At 42.4% G+C, this 19,867-nt stretch overlaps 1 protein-coding gene across 6 annotated transcripts in view; it reads left to right on the forward strand.

Annotated features, from left to right (window-relative positions):
- The window catches only part of PDGFRA (platelet derived growth factor receptor alpha), a 46,630-nt gene that overhangs the window by 11,049 nt on the left and 15,714 nt on the right, over positions 1-19,867 (forward strand). For all 6 annotated transcript variants that reach the window (XM_061192261.1, XM_061192265.1, XM_061192262.1 and 3 more), the window contains 14 exons: positions 212-529; positions 4,243-4,503; positions 5,521-5,651; positions 7,946-8,117; positions 8,211-8,400; positions 11,555-11,670; positions 12,604-12,730; positions 13,814-14,007; positions 14,790-14,884; positions 15,100-15,232; positions 16,930-17,034; positions 17,421-17,531; positions 17,772-17,925; positions 18,797-18,963. In XM_061192261.1, coding sequence (XP_061048244.1) covers positions 212-529; positions 4,243-4,503; positions 5,521-5,651; positions 7,946-8,117; positions 8,211-8,400; positions 11,555-11,670; positions 12,604-12,730; positions 13,814-14,007; positions 14,790-14,884; positions 15,100-15,232; positions 16,930-17,034; positions 17,421-17,531; positions 17,772-17,925; positions 18,797-18,963 — 2,274 coding nt within the window. The remainder of the gene's footprint in view (positions 1-211; positions 530-4,242; positions 4,504-5,520; positions 5,652-7,945; positions 8,118-8,210; positions 8,401-11,554; positions 11,671-12,603; positions 12,731-13,813; positions 14,008-14,789; positions 14,885-15,099; positions 15,233-16,929; positions 17,035-17,420; positions 17,532-17,771; positions 17,926-18,796; positions 18,964-19,867) is intronic.

Below are 19,867 nucleotides of genomic sequence, written 5' to 3' on the forward strand. Positions count from 1 at the left end.
GGGGTGAATCCAGGGGCGCTTGGCGGGACTATTGAGGCCTTAGGAGCATTTGCTGCTCTCAGCAGATGCGGTGCTGTTATAATGGGGGGCCTTTCATGGGCATCCAGGCTAACGGATTTTTGCGTAGAAATGGTCATTGTTCATAGAAGCTGCTCTGGGTGAGACCGTCCTTTTGGACTGCATCCTATTCAGAGCATGTTTCCTTTTACAGGGCCGAGCCTCATCCTCTGCCAGCTTTCATTACCCTCCATCCTGCCCAATGAAAACGAGAGGGTTGTGCAGCTGAATTCATCCTTTTCTCTGAGATGCTTTGGGGAGAGTGAAGTGAGCTGGCAGTACCCCATGTCTGAAGAAGAGAACCCCAATGTGGAAATCAGAAACGAGGAGAACAACAGTGGCCTTTTTGTGACGGTGCTGGAAGTGGTCAGTGCCTCGGCGGCCCACACAGGGCTGTACACTTGCTATTACAACCACACGCAGTTGGAAGAAAGCGAGATCGAGGGCAGACGCATTTACATCTATGTGCCAGGTGAGTTGCCTGGGTCCCCTGGACCAAGCTTATCGTCGTCCCATCTCTCCTGTTAATTGTATGAGAGTTTTTAAAAGTATAAAAATAATAAATTTTCATCGGAGAAAATTTGAAAACTATAGGCAAACACACAAACTTAAATCAAGATCATTTGTCATGCCATCATCTAGAAATATTCACTGTTAATATTTTGGAACTGTATTAAGTTTTGAAAATCATTGTCATTGTGGCATCTTTTATTGGCAGGGTGCAGAATGTCTGAAACGTACTCATTTCTTTTTCTTTTTTTTTCTTTTTCTTACCTGCCTGAATGAGATCAACTCATTAATAACTGACTACATATGTTTTGCTACGTTCAGTATTTTTTTTTTCCACACACACTGTATTTTATTTTTACAAGAGATAAATAAACTGACACCAAACATTGGAAATGGACGACCACAACAAAAGCAACAATGATTGCAATTACCAAACACAAAACACACTCATACTATGTCATAATATTGACATTCAGTCCAGTAATCCTCCACTGTAACAGCTCCTTTACTTTGCAGTGATAATTGATTTGTATATTTTTTGCCTCTGAGTCCTTGTGAGATTTTTCTTTTTTTTATTCAAACAGAAAGTCACAAAAATTATAATCATCCTCATCAGTTCACTCAGTCCCATGTAATTAATTTTTTTTTCATCTTGATCTTTTGTTAACACTTTTATGAGTTCATCAGTTTTTCATTAGAGTTCTGAAAATGCTTATTCATTCAGTTCAGCAGTATAGTCAGTTATCAGAAACCTGTACTTGTCAGAGTCTTTTCCATGAATTCCTTGAAGATGAAACCCTTTTACAGGAACATTTTTGCGAAAGCATCAGAGTACACCCAGAACTGTCTGTAAATGACAAAAGACTTAAAAATGACCACGGTTAAAGATTTGATGAAAATTCATAATAATGCAATTGACAAGGAAATTTAGTTATTTCTGAGATATATGAAATGTACTCATTTCTATTCAGTTTGACCAAGTTCAACAAATATTTACTGTGTATGCTTTGTGTGACAGGCACTGCTAAGTGCTGGGGCCACAAAGTAATTAGGTAGGCCTTACCTTGGACTTGCTCATAGATCATTATAATAGTTTCCAAATAACCATGCTATTTCTTAAATTCAATAAAACATATACAGGCGTACCTTGGAGATGTTACAGGTTTGGTTCCTGACCCCCACATTAAAGCCAATATCACAATAAAGCGAGTCACACAAATTTTTTTTGGTTTTCCAGTGGATATAAAAGTTACGTTTGAATTATACTGTAGCCTGTTAGGTGTGCAATAGCATTATGTCTTAAAAAAACAATGTACGTACCGTAAGTTTAAAATATTTTATTGCTAGGAATACCATCATCTGAGCCTTCAGTGAGTTGTAATCTTTTTGCAATAGTAACATCAAATATCGCTGATCACAGATCACTGTAACAAAGATAATAACAATGAAAAAGTTTGAAATACTGCAAGAATTACTAATATGTGACACAGAGACACAGACTGAGTGAATGCTGTTGGAAAAAATGGCACTGAGAGATTTTCTTGATGCAGCGTTGCCACAAACCTTCAATTTGTAAAATCAGTATCTGCGAAGAGCAATAAAGCAAAGTGCAATACGCCGAGGTGTGCCTGTATTTACTCTTGATGAGTTGGAATAGATTTTTTTCTTTTTAATAAAAATTCAGGTTGATGTTGTCTCTTGTCCTCCAAGAAACACATGCCAGGATAGGGGTAAGGTGGGATTAAGTATGTAAGGGTTTTACTAGGAGAGAGGCTTATGAGAGAAAATGGGGAGGGATCCAGCAGAGGCTGGGAGAACTGTCTGCCTGCATTGTAAGTGTGACCCTGAATGAAGGAGAGTGGGAAGGAAGGTGGGGTAGATGAGTACTAGACCTCTGGGCAAAGAAAGCTGGGGAGTCCTCCAGGCTAAGGAACCCCTGTTCCACACACTCATTGTCTGGAAACATCTCTGGAGGGCATGGCCTAGGGTTGTGATGGATTTCAGAGCCAGGCCCCGTTGCTGGAGGAAGGTGTGGTGCTTTCCCACAGTAGCCACCCTAATTAACTAGCCTTAGCCGTGAGCTTGAGATGCATTTGGTCTACCACCCTCCTAGCATTGCCTGGGTACTCCTTTGTAATGATCTATGTCTATATCTGTACCTATATCTATATCTGTACCTGTATCTATATATATTGGCTTCTTCCAAGGACAGCTGTTAAAAGAAGGACCACCATGTTATTTAAACATTGCATAGGTAACACATGATGGTAGGGGAGACTTGCATTTTAAAGGAAGCTCTGGCTGATGTGTAATGGATGTCAAACTGTATATTTTAACCTGAAATTAACTTGCAGCTTTGTTTGCTGGAATCTTTGCTAACAGAGTTCAAGAATTTGGAACTCTAAACACAAATTCAAGTCATGGCAAGTTTAATATATAGATGGGTGAATTAAAGAGGAATACAGCCAGAGTACTTGGTTTCAAATAAACAAACATATAAACCATTTACAGCTCTTGCCATCCGTGTCATTTTAGCAGAGGTAGAGTAAGGGGGTTTCAGAAGTGCATCTTCATACCTTTCTGTCTTTTCAAGTTTTTAAAATTGGCTCCTCTTCCTGCCTTCTGTAACTGTGGGTGCTCCATGGATCTAGACCCTCTTCACTTCTGTTCTGACACTCTTATCTGTATCAGCCTTCCCTCCTAGCAATCAAAAAAAAAAAAAATGTTTCAAAAAGGGTAGGTATTTAGAATGTCACCCGTCATTCCCACCATAAATACCGCCCCCCTCTCCCATTGTGAAGACAATGGTAGGAAGGTGGGTTTGTTAAAGGTCCCTGGGTCTTGGAGTTTTGATCTGCCTAAGATTGCCCAAAGATTCTTCTTTTTTTTTTTTTGGCTGCGCTGTGCAGCTTGCGGGATTTTAGTTCCCCAACCAGGGATCGAACCCTGGGCCCTTGGCAGTGAGAGTGAGGAGTTCTAACCACTGGACTGCCGGGGAATAACCAGTCCAAAGGTTCTTCTTGTTCCTCCCTTGCCCCAGCACAAACATCATCTGGCTAGGCCCTGCATTGTCAGAGATCTTGTTTGCAATTATGAAGAATTGCACATCCTTTGCGAAACTGATGCTTGACACTCTCAGTACTTCTTACCATAGTAGCTTAAGTAGCTGGTTTTCTTTTGAAAAGGAAATTCTCAAGCTATGGGATTATACATTTTATTTATTATTTGAGAGTCATTTTTTTTAATAGGTAGGTTTCTCTACTACTTTTCAATAATACTGACTATAGGCCATAAGCATTGTCAAAAGCATTGCATAATTTAAAAATTATAAGTATTTTCTCATGTTTTGAACAGACCTGATTATTTTGTTGTCCATTTTATGTTGTTTTTAGTAGTTGTTTAAATTTTTACCTCAATTCCTGACTAATATTTATATTTATCATCAGTATTTCTTATGAAGGTATAGGCAATTTGGTATTGTTCATACTTTAAAAAGTATGAACCTTCTAGCTTTTATGATGATTAATGTCAGTGGGGTGACACTTCTATATATATGTGTGAAGGTAAAATTCATACCTTTGAATTTGATTAATGGCAAAGGAATAATTTTTCTGCATGTATGTGTAAAGATGAAATTAATCCCTAACGTGTTTTTCTTTCTTTTTCAAACCTCAGACCCAGATGTAGCCTTCGTACCTCTAGGAATGACAGATTACTTGGTCATCGTGGAGGACGATGATTCTGCCATCATCCCTTGTCGAACGACTGATCCTGAGACACCAGTGATCTTACTCAGCAGTGACGGGGTGGTACACGCCTCCTATGACAGCAGACAAGGCTTTAATGGAACCTTCACTGTCGGACCCTATATCTGCGAGGCCACCGTCAGGGGGAAGAAGTTCCAGACCATCCCATTCAATGTTTATGCTTTAAAAGGTACTTGTGCCCTCTCCCTCCTTCTTAAAATAAGAGTTACAGGCAAAACAGTCAGATGCATGTAGGTTTTTTTTTTTTTTTTTAATCTTAGTCCCTGGTGATGGGAGACCCCAAATTCTGATATGGGAACTTAGGATCCCACCTTTACCGTACAATGTTAAGCTGACTTCTGTGGCTGTAACAGTACGAAGCTTAGCAATACCAAAGGCAAAAGCTTTCCTACCCCTGTAAGATTTTGTGTTTCATCAGTTGACTTCAAAATACTCTAAGGAATTCTTTTCTTGCATAAGCCTCTTACTGTTTAGTCACATTCCTGACTACAAAGGCCCTAACAACAAACGCACACCTGTGGGGGTTGGACCCCTAGGTTAATTTTAGTAACTTAAGAAAAGTGATTTTGATTTTGAGAAAAGCTGGTGGTTGTCGACTTCATCCCTTTGATGCGAGTGGTTAATGCAAATGGGAAAGTATAAACCATGCTTGGGGCAACAGATTTATCGAACACTTACGTGTAGGTGTGGCGTTAGCTAGAACGTGCCATTTAACTTTTGTGAAGGGCTTATTTTATGCCCGGCTCTGTGCTAGGTTCTTGAAGTGCTGAGAATACCTGGGGAGCGGAGTGGGAGAGAAGAGGAGAATAAGCGATGGGGTGGGAACTAGTGCCTATAGGGGAGTGCAGGTCAGTAAAGGCTGAGTACATCCATCAATAAAGGTGGCTGCAGTCGTAATTAACCCAAATTAACCCAAATGCTTGCGGATTCAAATGTGGTCTTCTGTTTAATTGGAGTTTATTTTTACTATTGTTATTGTTCTGCGTGTGTATGTGTGTGTGTCTTATTTTGTGCCAAATTATGTATGTCAACGCAAATCAAGGCTTCTGAGATTTTCAATATTTTGTCTTGATCAAGGTGGTTTCCAAATTATTTTTCAGGGTCATCTTAAAAAAGCCCAAACCTTATAAGAGCCTAACTATACTGTGGATATTTAGGTCCTTGTGTTTGTTCTTTTTTTAAATAGCAACATCAGAACTTGATCTGGAAATGGAAGCTCTTAAAACTGTATATAAGGCAGGGGAATCGATTGTGGTCACCTGCGCCGTCTTTAACAATGAGGTTGTGGACCTTCAGTGGACTTACCCTGGACAAGTGGTAGGTACCCTCACGGCCCCTGGTGGCATGGAATGGAGTACAGGAGGGGTCCAAAGACCCATCGCTGATGGGGCATGGCATTGACCTCCTCTAGACCTCAGCTTCCCATCTCTAAGCTGCTCACTGACCAGATGACTTCATGGCTCTTGGAGCAATGGGAGAGTCTGAGATGATGACAGCTGGACAGAATGCATAGATATTTCACACTGAGCCCTTTTTCTCATAAGTATGAAAGAAACCGGAAGGTTCTATGGCTACAAGATAACAACCAAAAAAATTAAAAAACGAATGGATTTTAAAATTTGCTGATTGCTGAGAGAGTCATGAATTCTCCTTTTCTTGGCTCTCATGCCTTTGGGTTTTGAGGCATTTGATAATGTTGATTGCCTGCCCCCTTCTATTTCTGCTTTGTGGACACCCATGATACTTCTGCCTCCTGCCTGCCTGGTCTTTCTTTGCATGGTTTTCTTCAGTGAACAGGCATAACTTGAGTCATTCAACAAAGATTTAATGATGTTTGCCAAATCCCAAGCATGCTGTTAAAAGCTGGCCCATGTACAGAAAGAGGGAGAAGGAGGGAGGAGTGGAGATGGAAGCGGGGAAGGGGAGCCACCGTGCCATCTCTGATCCCTGGGGATTTACACATAGGGTCTTATTCATTCTGTTTTTTTTTTTTTAATTGAAGTGTAGTTAATTTACAATGTGGTGTTAGTTTCGTGTACAGTAAAGGGATCAGTTATACATACATATATTCTTTTTCAGATTCTTTTCCATTATAGGTTATTATAAGATTTTGAGTATAGTTCCCTGTGCTATACAGTAAGTCCTTGTTGTTTTCCTGTTTTATATATAGCGGTGCGTATATGTTAATCCCGGGTCTCATTCATTCTAATGCATTGTGGTAAGTGTATATGAACCATTGTGAAAGGCTATGATGGTCCCACGCAGAAACAATTAACAGTGTTTAATGCAGGGGCCTCATGGAGAACAAAAAACATATATGTATATATATGCTTTTTTTTCCCCTTCACTCCTAGTTTGCAAATTTCGGCTCCTTGCTCTTTTTTTGGCATTTTATAGTATCTCTTCTTTTTTTTTATAAATTTATTTATTTTTATTTTTGTCTACGTTGGGTCTTCGTTGCTGTGCACGGGCTTTCTCTGGTAGTGGCGAGTGGGGTCTACTCTTCGTTGCGGTGCGCGGGCTTCTCCTTGTGGTGGCCTCCCCCGCTGAGAAGCACGGGCTCCAGGCGCACGGGCCTCAGCAGTTGTGGCTCGCGGGCTCTAGAGCGCAGGCTCAGTAGTTGTGGCACACGGGCCTAGTTGCTCTGCGGCATGTGGATCTTCCCGGACCAGGGCTCGAACCTGTGTCCCCTGCATTGGCAGGTGGACTCTTAACCACTGCGCCACCAGGGAAGCCCCTAGTATCTCTTCTTTTATCCATTTCTCTCCCCCATGCTTTTGCTCCCCTTTCCTTTCTCTCCAGGGCATCTGATTGGATGTTGGGCATTTTTACATATTGCCTTATAAACCTCATGTATTGAAGAGACATTCATAGACATATATATATATATATATATATATATATTTCTTCGCTGAAATGTAAAGCTATCTGATTTTTCTGTTCATACCTGATTGCCTTTAACCCTTAAAACAGAAACATTTCATTTATTGGAGATAAATTTTTTTTCCCCTCGAAACCAAACTATGTGCTGTTTGGCCCCAAAATATATAATCAAAGTATTGGTTTATAAATCATATTTTTGTTTGATATTAAAAATAATGTAGGCTTATTGTTGTAACTTCATAAAATTTAGAGAAACAGAGGAAAAGTCACTTCCCAGAACACCCCCATTAAAATTTTAGGGAGATAAATCCTTTAAATACTTTATAAATGTAATAATTAATAGCTACTATACTTTAAATAGTACTTTGTTATGTATTTTTCCTGTGGCAGTATAGCACAAACACCTTACTATATCATTAAATATCTTTTTAAAACAGAATTTTCAAAGGAGTGAGCTTAAAAAAAACCCTTTTTTAAATTAGACTTTATTTTTTAGGGCAGTTTTAAGTTCACAGCAAAATTGAGGCGAAAGTACCGAGATTTCTTGCGTAGCTCCTGGGCTCACACGAGAGCAACCTCCCCCATCACATCCCCACAGGGCGGTACACTTGTTACAATCCGTGAACCCATATCGGTGCATCATTATCACCCAGAGTCCGTAGCTTACGTGAGGGTTCACTCTTAGGAGCTAGCTTGTTAAAGTCGGTTTTCCTCCCCTTTTTCTGTAGAAAGGCAAAGGCATCACAATGCTGGAGGAAACCAAGGTCCCGTCCATCAAATTGGTGTACACTCTGATGGTCCCCGAGGCCACGGTGAAAGATAGCGGAGATTACGAATGTGCTGCCCGCCAGGCCACCAAGGAGGTCAAAGAAATGAAGAAAGTCACCATTTCTGTGCATGGTACGTTCTGCTTTCTAAAATGTCCATCGGCTGTGCTGTTCGGGGATCCACTATGCAGTAATCATTGTTTAATGGAAACTTTTCCCCGTACAGAGAAAGGGTTTATTGAAATCAAACCCAACTTCAGCCCATTGGAAGCTGTCAACCTGCATGAAGTCAAACATTTTGTGGTGGACGTGCAGGCCTACCCCGCTCCCAGGATAGCCTGGCTGAAGAACAACCTGACACTGATTGAGAATCTCACGGAGATCACCACTGACATAGAAAAGATTCAGGAAATAAGGTAAAGAAACACCCTTCCTGAGTATGCCTTTTCTTTTTATTGTGTATTCCTAGATAGACTGAGGTTTGTGCGTGTCTTACAACCCAAACCAAGAGTCCATATAGAAAATTTAGCAGTCAGAAATAGGAGATAGTGGAAATCAAGTACCTTTCCTGATAACATTGCAATGCAGTAATAGTATGTTGGTAAGTTTATGATCAAATGAGAAAAAGAAGAACTGAAAATCTCTGCTCCCAATGAAAGATATGTTCCTGGATTCAGCAAGGGATGGAGGAAAGAAAGTAAAATTGGACCCACTTGTATGGTGATTACAGTTCCAGGGCAATTAGCACATAAACCTACGTGAAACAAAACATTGCTGGCTTAATTTGAAACGCATTTGCCCCAGTGAGGCCTCCATGGGAAATAAGAGTAGTGTCTGGTTAAATGTGGTTAGGAGAAGACATACAGTGAATAGTTTGGATCGCTGCCCTCTGAGGAGTCGGGAGACTGCTGTCATCTCTTAACCAGTGGTGGAGTTTTGGGTAAGTCACCCTTCAGCCTCAGTTTTCCCATCTATAATGTAGGGTTAATAATACCTTGTGTCCTTCAAGGCGAGGAACTGGACCAGATGATATTTTGAGGTCTCTTGCAGTTTTAAGCTCTGATTAGAATTTAGGAGTAGAAGGTACCTCTTGAAGGGCTCAGCTAATCCAGCCCTGCACCTTTGTCAGAAACCATCCCAGGGAGACACAGTCCTCTATTTCAAGCCTTCGGGGAAGAAGAGAAGACAGAACCCCTCTCTCATCAGTTCGCTTAACCTCAGGATTCGCTTTCTTCTTTCTGAACTAAATTCCATGTGTAATTGAGAAGTGACATCTGGGAAAATGGTCGTGGAAACCTCTGTGGAACAGTGATGGAAAAAGAAGTGGGATACTGAATCTGGAAGGCTTTCTGATGACACGAAATGGAGGTGCACAAAGAGGTGGGCAGTGCCCAACTTTCCACTAGGCTGTGAGGCCAGAGAGGAATAGGGTGATCCTGGCACAGCCAACACTTGAGACACCCGTCTGAGCGCTGTCTGCAAGCTACAGTCAATAGCGATGGCCAGACAGCGGTCGTCAGCTTAGTGGTCCAGGAGAGTGGCCTGTTCAGGTGCTTCGAGAGTTCCTGCAGCACATCTGGTCCCCATGATGGGCAAGGGAACATAGGATGCATATGATGGAGGGGTGTCTGGCTTACTTAAAACTAGTGGATCCGGGCTTCCCTGGTGGCACAGTGGTTAAGAATCCGCTTGCCAATGCAGGGATACACGTTCAAGCCCTGGTCCGGGAAGATCCCACATGCTGCGGAGCAACTAAGCCCGTGCGCCACAACTACTGAGCCTGTGCTCTAGAGCCCGTAAGCCACAACTACTGAACCCGTGTGTCTAGAGCCCGTGCTCTGCAACAAGAGAAGCCACCACAATGAGAAGCCTGCGCACCGCAACGATGAGTAGCCCCCGCTCGCCGCAACTAGAGAAAGCCCACGCATAGCAACGGAGACCCAACAGAGCCAAAAATAAATAAATTAAGTAAATAAATTTAAAAAAACCCAAAAAAACTAGTGGACCCACCAGCTTCCTTGGCTGAACAAGTGCAGAAAATGAACGACAAAAGACTGTCTGGTCATTGGCAGCCAGGGGTGCTAAGGGGACTCTAAGGAAGTCTATTCCAGAGTGTGTCCAGTGTGGTGTGGCAGAGGGAAAGCCAGCCCAGCATGCTCTCGTCACAGGTCCCAGCACCTGGCGTCTTGGGCTAGAAGACTCTACATTAGCAGGGTATTTTGGAGCCTCTGAAATGCTTTCCTATAGATTATTTCATGTAATTAATTCTCAAAATGACACTTGCATACAGCTTTCCAATGCTACACATAAGGAACCCGAGGCATGGAGAGGTTCAATCATGCCCCAGGTCTCCTCCCTTCATGACCAGTGCTCTTCCTCTCACTCCACCTTCCTTTCACTCACAATTCCACACTGTACTGTTTTTTTTTTTTTAATTATAAATTTGTTTATTTATTTATTTTTATTTTTGGCTGTGTTGGGTCTTTGTTGCTGTGCATGGGCTTTCTCTAGTTGCGGCGAGCGGGGGCTACTCTTCGTTGCGGAGCACGGGCTCTAGGCGCGAGGGCTCAGTAGTTGTGGCTCGTGGGCTCTAGAGCGCAGACTTAGTAGTTGTGGCGCACAGGCTTAGTTGCTCTGTGGCATGTGGGATCTTCCTGGACCAGGGCTCAAACCCATGTCCCCTGCCTTAGCAGGCAGATTCTTAACCATTGCGCCACCAGGGAAGCCTATCACACTGTGCTGTTTTGTTAATGACAGTCAAATGGGCAATTACTTTATAGATGCACACACACACGTGCATGCACACACACACTCATGGCCAAATGTCATTTATTATACGTGTAAGAAACCTTTTGGAGAAACTTCCCATAAATGAAGTATGAAGGACTATGTTTCTCTAATTTATTTATTTTTTAAGATGAATCCTGTGCTATAAAATCATTCAAGCCTAAAGACAGTGCATTGTAAGAAACCTTATGCCACTCCTGTCCTCGTGTTCCTCGGTACCCCCTCCTCTCCACCCCCAGGGGAATACTTTTGTTAGTTTTGTTAGGTTCTTATGAAACCTTCCAGAGTTTCTTAAAGCAAATACAAGCAAGCAGGGATTTTATACCCTAGTGACCTCTTCGGATCGATACCGAGACAGTGTCCTCCTTCTTTCTTCCAAGGATGTTCCATTGTTTGGCTAATCACTCAAATGGTGAATATTTAGGGGAAGCAAGTATTTTTTTAAAAGGTAAAAATCAAGGGTTAAAAAAAAAAAAGGGAAGTTGGTGGGTTTATTCCCATTCAGAAATCTGGCCTTAGCAGAGCTGACTGCTCTTGTAGCCACATAAGCCATTGCTCATCTCAGGTTGTTCCATCTTATGTTTAAGAATTAAGTGTCTATGACTCAGACCTTCAGTGCATAGAAAGTGTATCAAAAATCCCAGAAGAGCGATGATATGGACAAGAAAAAAAGGTGTTTTTACTTTTTTACAAAAAACAAAATTCGAATTGAATATGGTTATTACTTAATGATTAGAATTTATTTGGCTACAACTTGCTGAAACAAAGTCCTTTTCTTTTAAGGTATCGAAGCAAATTAAAGCTGATCCGAGCTAAGGAAGAAGACAGCGGCCATTATACTATTGTAGTTCAAAATGAAGACGATGTGAAGAGTTATACTTTTGAACTCTTAACTCAAGGTGTGTAAGGGCCGTATAAAGATAATGCCAGCTCAGTGGATGCGTGACTGAGAGTCTCCCGAGGACAGCCTGGCGCTTTTCCCCCAGGTCGTGGAGGGAAAAGCAGCCCTTTTAGGGGAGAAGCAGGGACTGTAGATGTCACATGTCAGGGATAGCTTTGTTGGACTTATAAATCCACATAATTCTGGGAGGTTCCAGGCTAGTCTGGAATACTTTGGGAATTCCTAGGCTCCACTAGCTTCCTTACCATCTGCTTCTCAATGTGGTCTGGGAAGAGTGACATGATGCTTTTTGGTCTGGATGACCTTAGATTGTTCCAGAATGTTTGGCCTTTTTGCTTTGCTTTCCTTGTATACCTTGTACAGTGGCCCTTCCCAGAAAGGAGTGCCCAAGTCTTTACACTCTGGTTCAGAACCTACTTACCTACCCTGGGCCACATACTGTCTTAGGTGGGCTCATTTGACCCTCACAGTCAATCTATGATACAAGTATCAGCATATTTCTAAATTATTTGATCCCAGGTTAAAAAAAAATCTTTAAAACCTAATAATATCCCATAGATGCACTTTGGTAAATGCTGCTTTAGATTATACCATTTAGATGAATCCATTAGATGATTCCCAAGCTGTAATATAATTTTAAGAGCCTTCTTGCCTTTCAAGCCAAATAACCACAGGGGCTTTCTGCTTCTTTCACTGCATATTTAAAACACCACAGGGCACAAATGCCAAATCACTGAAAATGTGACCATGCTCTTACCCAAGTGGGTCTGTCCAAACTGGAGTGTTACTGTGCACATGACTCAGTGGCTGCTTGATTTGTAGATTTGAATGTCACGCGGACAAGTTCTGAACTCGTGGAATTCCACTTCGTAATTCCCAGAACTTCTGGGACACGAACCATTCAATTCTGATTTCTTTTCACCTCTTGCAGTTCCATCATCCATTCTGGACTTGGTCGACGACCACCATGGCTCTAACGGGGGCCAGACAGTGAGATGCACAGCTGAAGGAACCCCTCTTCCTGATATTGAGTGGATGATTTGCAAAGATATTAAGAAGTATGGAAATCACACATTCCTTTTCCATTTGTGGTCAAAATGTTTCTTCCTCAGGACAAAGGACTTCAAGTGCATTTTACTTCTTTTGCTGGCCCTTTTTTTGTGTGTTTGTGATTCTTATTTGGCCTAAGTCTCATAAACTACAAGATAGGGTTCCGAACATGGACCTCGTGTGTGTGTGTGCATGCAGGCGTGCATGCACCCAGGTGCACTTCTGTGTTCCTGAGTAGCTATAAGAAGGTCGATAGCTTTCAGCAGATTCTCAAAGGGTCTCTAATCTGAAAAGAGCATGAATCTAAAGAACTGCTGTAAGAGGATTTTTACTACCCTGGCCCACAGTTTCACCTCACATTTCATCTGTGGTGAATGTTATTTGGTGGCTAGACTGGCATGTGAAAATAAATGATGGTACTGCCCAGGTGACTTCTCACTACCTGCTGTGTGGCGGGAGTTAAGGTACCCGTCCCTCCTTCAGCCCCCATCCCTCACCCTTCTCCGGCGAGCACGTGAGCAACACATTTGCACTCCTACCTGTAGTGACCGCTGTGCTCAGAAGCCTCATTGCTTCTCCTGGAGACGGAGACTCCTAGACCCACGCCCCCGCCCCCCTCCCCCCCCCACCCCCCCAGGCCACAAGGCAGCAGACTTGGATCCAGACTGGAGCTGGAATCGAGGTCTAACCCTAGTGACACCTGAGGGGGTCCTCACGGTGTGGGTGGAGAGAAGGGAGGGCAGCAGGCCTTTTCGGAGGGGTGGGACGTTGGGATAGTTAAACATTCTTGAAGTCCAGGTTGCTCATGGGTTCAAGGCTTGGGATGGGTGGCTCTATTGGATTGAACTTGTTTATCTTGCCTTGTCTTCATAACCAGTTAACTTTTAAATACCCACATGTAGCTTATTCTCTCTTGGAGAATAAGGTGTTGAATGTTAATCTGCACATAAAATAAGAAAATCGACCTGTAGCCCCCCAAATGCAGACAAAGTCAGGGCTGCTTGCCGTCTTAGATGATTCTCACTGCACCACCCACCCCCACGACTCCCCGTAATTGGCTCTGTACCTATACCCTTTTTCTCCGTCTCCAGATGTAATAACGAAACTTCATGGATGATTTTGGCCAACAATGTCTCAAACATCATCACGGAGGTCCACCCCCGAGACAGGAGCATGGTGGAGGGCCAAGTGACATTCGCCAAAGTGGAGGAGACCATTGCAGTCCGATGCCTGGCTAAGAATCTCCTCGGGGTGGAGAGCCGAGAGCTGAAGTTGGTGGCTCCCAGTGAGTAGCTCGTGGGTCAGGACAACACTGAGTCAGCAGCCGAGCCCTTCCTCTCTCAAGCGGAACTTTGAATCCCAGATGGGGTCCTGTAGGAATGAAGGTCCCTCGGTGGAAATTCAGCTCCGGATGCTCTTAACGGGCCTTCTCTGGGCATCTGTGTGGGAGCCCTTTCTTTCAGATTCAAATCCCAAACCGCATTGTGCAGAGGCCCCTCGGCATTTTGCTTGTCTAACCGTATAGCTACCCAGTCTCTTTGGTCTGAGCGTGTGGGGATGGAGGATGGGGAAGAAGGATCTTCCGCCTTGTTGCTCTTCATAACAGTTGAGACAGGTTGAATTCTTTAAAAAAAAAAACCAATGAAGCCAAAAGCAATATAAGTAAACTGCAACCTTTCAAAATAACTGAACTTAATTTTCTGAACTTATGTTCTAAACTTACGCTACTAATGGTAGCTCTCAATCTCACTTATTAATATTTATATGCCAATTCATATTTTGTCCAGAAGGTTAATGTTGGAGCACCTTTGGAGAAAGTATTTTGTTCCCAGCTGAATTTTGTCCCTTTCCCTTCTAAGGGAAGGGCTGGAGTAGTTTCATGCATGTAGATAACTGAGAGATGGTCTGGCCCATCCCCCAGATAAGCCTGGCAGCTCTCATGCTTCTCCACCAGTAGTGAAAGATTTCTGGCCCAGAAACAGCCACCCTGCCTTCCTGCTGTCCTGCGTGTTTGTGCAAATTCTCCACCGTGCCTCTCTCTCTCTGTCTCTCTCTCTCGTCCTCTAGCTCTCCGTTCTGAGCTCACGGTGGCGGCCGCAGTCCTGGTGTTGCTGGTGATTGTGATCATCTCACTCATTGTCCTGGTTGTCATTTGGAAACAGGTAGATATTTTTTTTAAAGAACTAAAAATATTTGAAACCAATAAGAACAAGAAGAAGAGCAACCTAGTTCAGGGCTTGGCACAAAGAAGGAGCTCAGTAACAACATGATGAGTGAACTTGAATCCTACTGTGTCCAGTCATTTTGCTGCTGCGGTTAAGCTTGGGTACATTCGGACGTTGGTAATTCACCAGTTACCTGTCCTGGTCATTTATAGAAACCAAGGTATGAAATTCGTTGGAGGGTCATTGAATCAATCAGCCCCGATGGACATGAATATATTTATGTGGACCCGATGCAACTGCCTTATGACTCGAGATGGGAGTTTCCAAGAGATGGACTAGTGCTTGGTAAGCTCCTACTGGGGTGATCTCCCAAGACTCCCTTTATTTGTACGCAACTTTACTCTTTACAGGCCTGTGGAGGAATAAAGGATCTGAGCTTGTGCTTAGTAAAAGCTAAGCATTAGAAATTGGCTTTCAGAAATATTTTTCTCTCTTGAAAATGAGTTAATTGAATCACGGCAATGATTTGTTTTTACCTCCTTCCCTAGCAAATTACAGTTAAAGAAAATTTTACAAAGGGAGAAGAGAATATGAGGAGGCCTGCCAAAGATACCCATCAAAGTGGCTTTGCTTTGGAAATGACACCAATTGAAAATGAGACGAATTTCTACGACTAAAAAGGAACAGATGAGAAATGAATGAGGACAATCGGAAAATATATTTTGACTCAGTACATTCTGAGGATTATTAGATACTTCTTTAAAATATAGAATATAAAAATATAGGTTGCTTTTAAAACAAACATGAAAAAAATCATCAAGCCAGCTTCTCACAAACTTTTCAAATATTTCAATCTTGGGCTGAGACCAAGAACATGAAGCTTTAGTCCAAGAGATTTTTTTTTTGTTTTTTTAATATCACATTCTGAATGAATGAAAACAGGACAAAGACAAATGAAAGTTAGAGCTAGAGGTTGTGTCATCATGACTATTCTAACAGTATGTACTTCAGAGGATGCCAAAGGCATTTTAAAATTATCCATTTGTCTCATTCCAAAATACAGCCAAGTTAGGTCTTCTTAGAGAGTTATTTAAACTGAAATCAAACAAGACACCCTATTCACATACCTATACCTGGAAACTAAGCTTTCTTTATTATATTTTCTCCCTTGTTTTACAAAAATGGATGAGGAGCTTAGGGAAGTTAAAAAGTAATAAAATATGGAGAAAAAGGGCAACATCCCTAACGTACCAAGAGGCATCCCTGTGTCTCTCTGCTTCTGTGTATTGTCAAGTTGCTAGGGAAGCAGTACCTTTCCAGGAACAGTTTCCAGTCATGCAGACACGCAGTCACAGGCAGTGTTGGCTGTTAGTGCCCTTTTATGAGCCGAGTCTTTCCCTGGCTTGGCAGAAACATCTGTTTTAGACTGTGAGCTCTTTAAAAGTGGGGACCAGAGCTTCCATTTCATTTTGTATCTCCCAACGTGTGGCAAAGTGTTGTGCTCCTAGGGCATGTTTAGCCTTTGCTCTTCCTAGTCTTCCTAACAAACAGGCAGCAAGGGAGCCAGCCCGAAGTTGTCTTCATCACTGCTTAGAATCCGTGATGTCTTGAATACTGAAGTATTTCCAGTGGATAAAGGCTTATTGATGCAAAAGATGGCCCTGTTTGTGTGCGGAAAACAGAAGGGTAGAGAACCAGGAGGTTTGGGCCAGAGCCACAGAAAGCAAGTGCCGCAGAGCCCACGATTTGGCCCGGTTCTCCAGCTGGTAGACAGAGTACTCACACCAGGGAGGGCTACACCCTCCTTCTTCCCGCCTGTGTTTTCCTTTTCTTTGCAAATGTTATTTGACAAAAGCAGTGATACTAATTTCCTGCCCTGTGGGCTCAATTCTGGTTTTGACATGATGACTTGGAGGAATCATTATGCTTCCTCCATATGGGAGAAACACCACCCAGCTGTGTACCCATGAGCGCTGGCCGTGGTAAATGAAGCTGATGAGATGCCTGATTCTGCATGTGTTGATGGTGCTGGTTGCCCGCAGGTCGTATCCTGGGCTCTGGCGCATTTGGGAAAGTGGTTGAAGGAACTGCCTATGGATTAAGTCGGTCCCAACCTGTCATGAAAGTAGCAGTGAAGATGCTAAAACGTAAGTGCCCCTTTCTGGGGATTCTTTGAACATGGAGATATTAAGTAAATTGCTCAAAATCACACAGCCAGTTAAATGCCAAATTTAGGACTAGATCTTGGTTCTTTTGACTCTAGGTTTTATTCGTATTTAGACTCTTCTGTCCGTTAGGTTTATTTAGATTGTTCTTGTTGCCTGTATGTTGGAAAATCAAGAGCTATTTTTAGTGGCTTCTTTTTACCCTGAAGACTAGGAATTAGTTATTAGCATCTAGACTGAGTCACTGTTTCTCTTTTAGACTGTTGTTAAATAAAATGATGTCCAGTCATAGGATTAGCCATGTTTTTGGCTTTTTCTGGGTAGTAAATAGTTTAGTTGAACCGATACGTGATTTATTTCTTCAATAGCCACAGCCAGATCCAGTGAAAAACAAGCTCTCATGTCTGAACTGAAGATAATGACCCACCTGGGGCCGCATTTAAACATTGTGAACTTGCTGGGAGCCTGCACCAAGTCAGGTAGGCTTGCTCACCTGAGAGGATTTTCATAGAACACTATGGTTGTGAAGACTGTCTAGGCGTTTTAATTCCCAAACATGCCAGCAAATATAAGTCCCTTGAATGGAGTTGTTGACTGGATTCTATTGAGGAAAGCTCACTGTTCTTGAGCAGCATCTCTTACCAGTGTAGACACGGTAATTCATGGCTCTTCTGTTCTTCATTTTCATGCTCATCTCCAACTGGTTTTGGACCCCACAGGCCCCATTTACATCATCACCGAGTACTGCTTCTATGGGGATTTGGTCAACTATTTGCATAAGAATAGGGACAGCTTCTTGAGCCGCCACCCAGAGAAGCCAAAGAAGGAGCTGGACATTTTTGGATTGAACCCTGCTGACGAAAGCACACGAAGGTAGGTGCAAAGAGAGACGCTGTTGTGAATCGTTGTCTTATGAGCTTCACCAGTAGAGAGAACCCATGTCCTGATAGAGGCCGTGTCCGCAGATTCAGTGCCAGGAGGTAGCAAGACTTAGAGTCAACTACCCTGCTCCATCATCCTGTAACATGGTGCTGAGAGATACCTGATGTCTGCAGGTGTTTTGAACCAGGATATCATGTTGGGGATAGGTTTGCTGTTAGGTTTGAATGAGAGTGAGAGTTGGAATAGTTCTGGGAACCAGTTTGCTGTTTATGTGTGTTCTACTTAAGACCTCTAAATGCATCTCTGGCCAGGGATGCCCCAGTGCTCATATCTTGTGAGAAACTATCTGAGGATTTCTAAGTTTGAGATACCGGTCCTTGCTGAACCTGTGCCTATTAGTCAAGCCAGTGAAGTGATGATCCCCGCTGTAGAAGTCTAAAGTGGCTAAAAAGATCTCTGTAGATACGAAGTTCTGTAAGATCAGAAAGGACGTGAGTTCACTTCATATTAATTTACTCAACGGACACCAAATTGGTGCTAAATTTATTGAGTAGCAGGATTTGTCTGCCCAAACCACTTGGTCACATGGTGCAGGTTTGTGGCCCGTGAACTGGAGAACAGAATAAAGACAGACCCAGCTGAGTTGAGATGGTCCATGTGTTTGTGTGATCATTGACTGATGCTCATCTCCCTGACTAGGCCACCCTGGTGAAAGGGTATGGGTGGTGTGCTTTTGTTCCCCGTGCCGCCCCCATGCCCACCACTGCCTCGCATGTGGTGGGTACCTAGTTGTCATCTACTGAATGTCGGACGATCACTCCAGAGGACACCCTAGTTAAGGTTTCTTTTTCTGTTTTTACAGTTACGTTATTTTATCTTTTGAAAATAACGGTGACTACATGGACATGAAGCAAGCTGACACTACACAGTATGTCCCCATGCTGGAAAGGAAAGAGGTTTCTAAGTACTCAGACATCCAGAGAGCACTGTATGATCGCCCAGCCTCATATAAGAAGAAATCCATGTTAGGTAAAGGTGTCTTTGCTTATGCTTTGGGTGTTGTGATCTTCCAGTGGTTTAATATGATACCTAAAATACTCAGAAGATGGTGAGCAGGCCTGGTAAGTAGGACCGCCGGGCCACATGGTCCCTAACTGCAGATCTGCACAACTGAGTCTATGACGTGTTTTTGAAGGTCTGTGACCTGTGAATTGAAAAAAGAAAAAGAATAAAGATAGACCTAATGTAATAAATTTTTCAGACTTTAAATGTAATTATTTTATTTTATTAATTTAGTTTAATTTTATCTTTTTGTCCAGTTTTATTGAGATATAATTGATATACAGGGCTGTGTAAGTTTAAGTTGCACAGCATAATGATTTGACTTACAAACATCAAGAAATGATTATCACAATAAGTTCAGTGGACATCCATTATCTCACACAGATGCAAAGTAAAAGAAAAAGAAAAAAATTGTTTTCCTTGTGATGAGAATTCTTAGTCTTTACTCCCTTAACTTTTATATATAATATACAGCAGTGTTAATTATATTGATCATGTTGTACATTATATCCCTGTAATGTACATTTTAAAATGTAGTCATTTTAAAGAATTGTTTATTCTGACATAATGGTATTCATTTTTTGGTGTTAACATGACTTTTTTTTGTTTTTTTCTTCTTTAAATGAAAGTAAGGTGGCAGTTGATTTTTTTTTTTTTAATTAAATTAAATTTATTTATTTATTTATGGCTGTGTTGGGTCTTCGTTTCTGTGCGAGGACTTTCTCTAGTTGCGGCAAGCGGGGGCCACTTTTCATCGCGGTGTGCGGGCCTCTCACTATCGCGGCCTCTCTTGTTGCGGAGCACAGGCTCCAGACGCGCAGGCTCAGTAATTGTGGCTCACGGGCCGGCAGTTGATGTTTTTTCTCAGTAC

The sequence above is a fragment of the Eubalaena glacialis genome, chromosome 5 (genome assembly GCF_028564815.1).
Source record: "Eubalaena glacialis isolate mEubGla1 chromosome 5, mEubGla1.1.hap2.+ XY, whole genome shotgun sequence".
Classification (NCBI taxonomy): Eukaryota; Metazoa; Chordata; class Mammalia; order Artiodactyla; family Balaenidae; genus Eubalaena; species Eubalaena glacialis.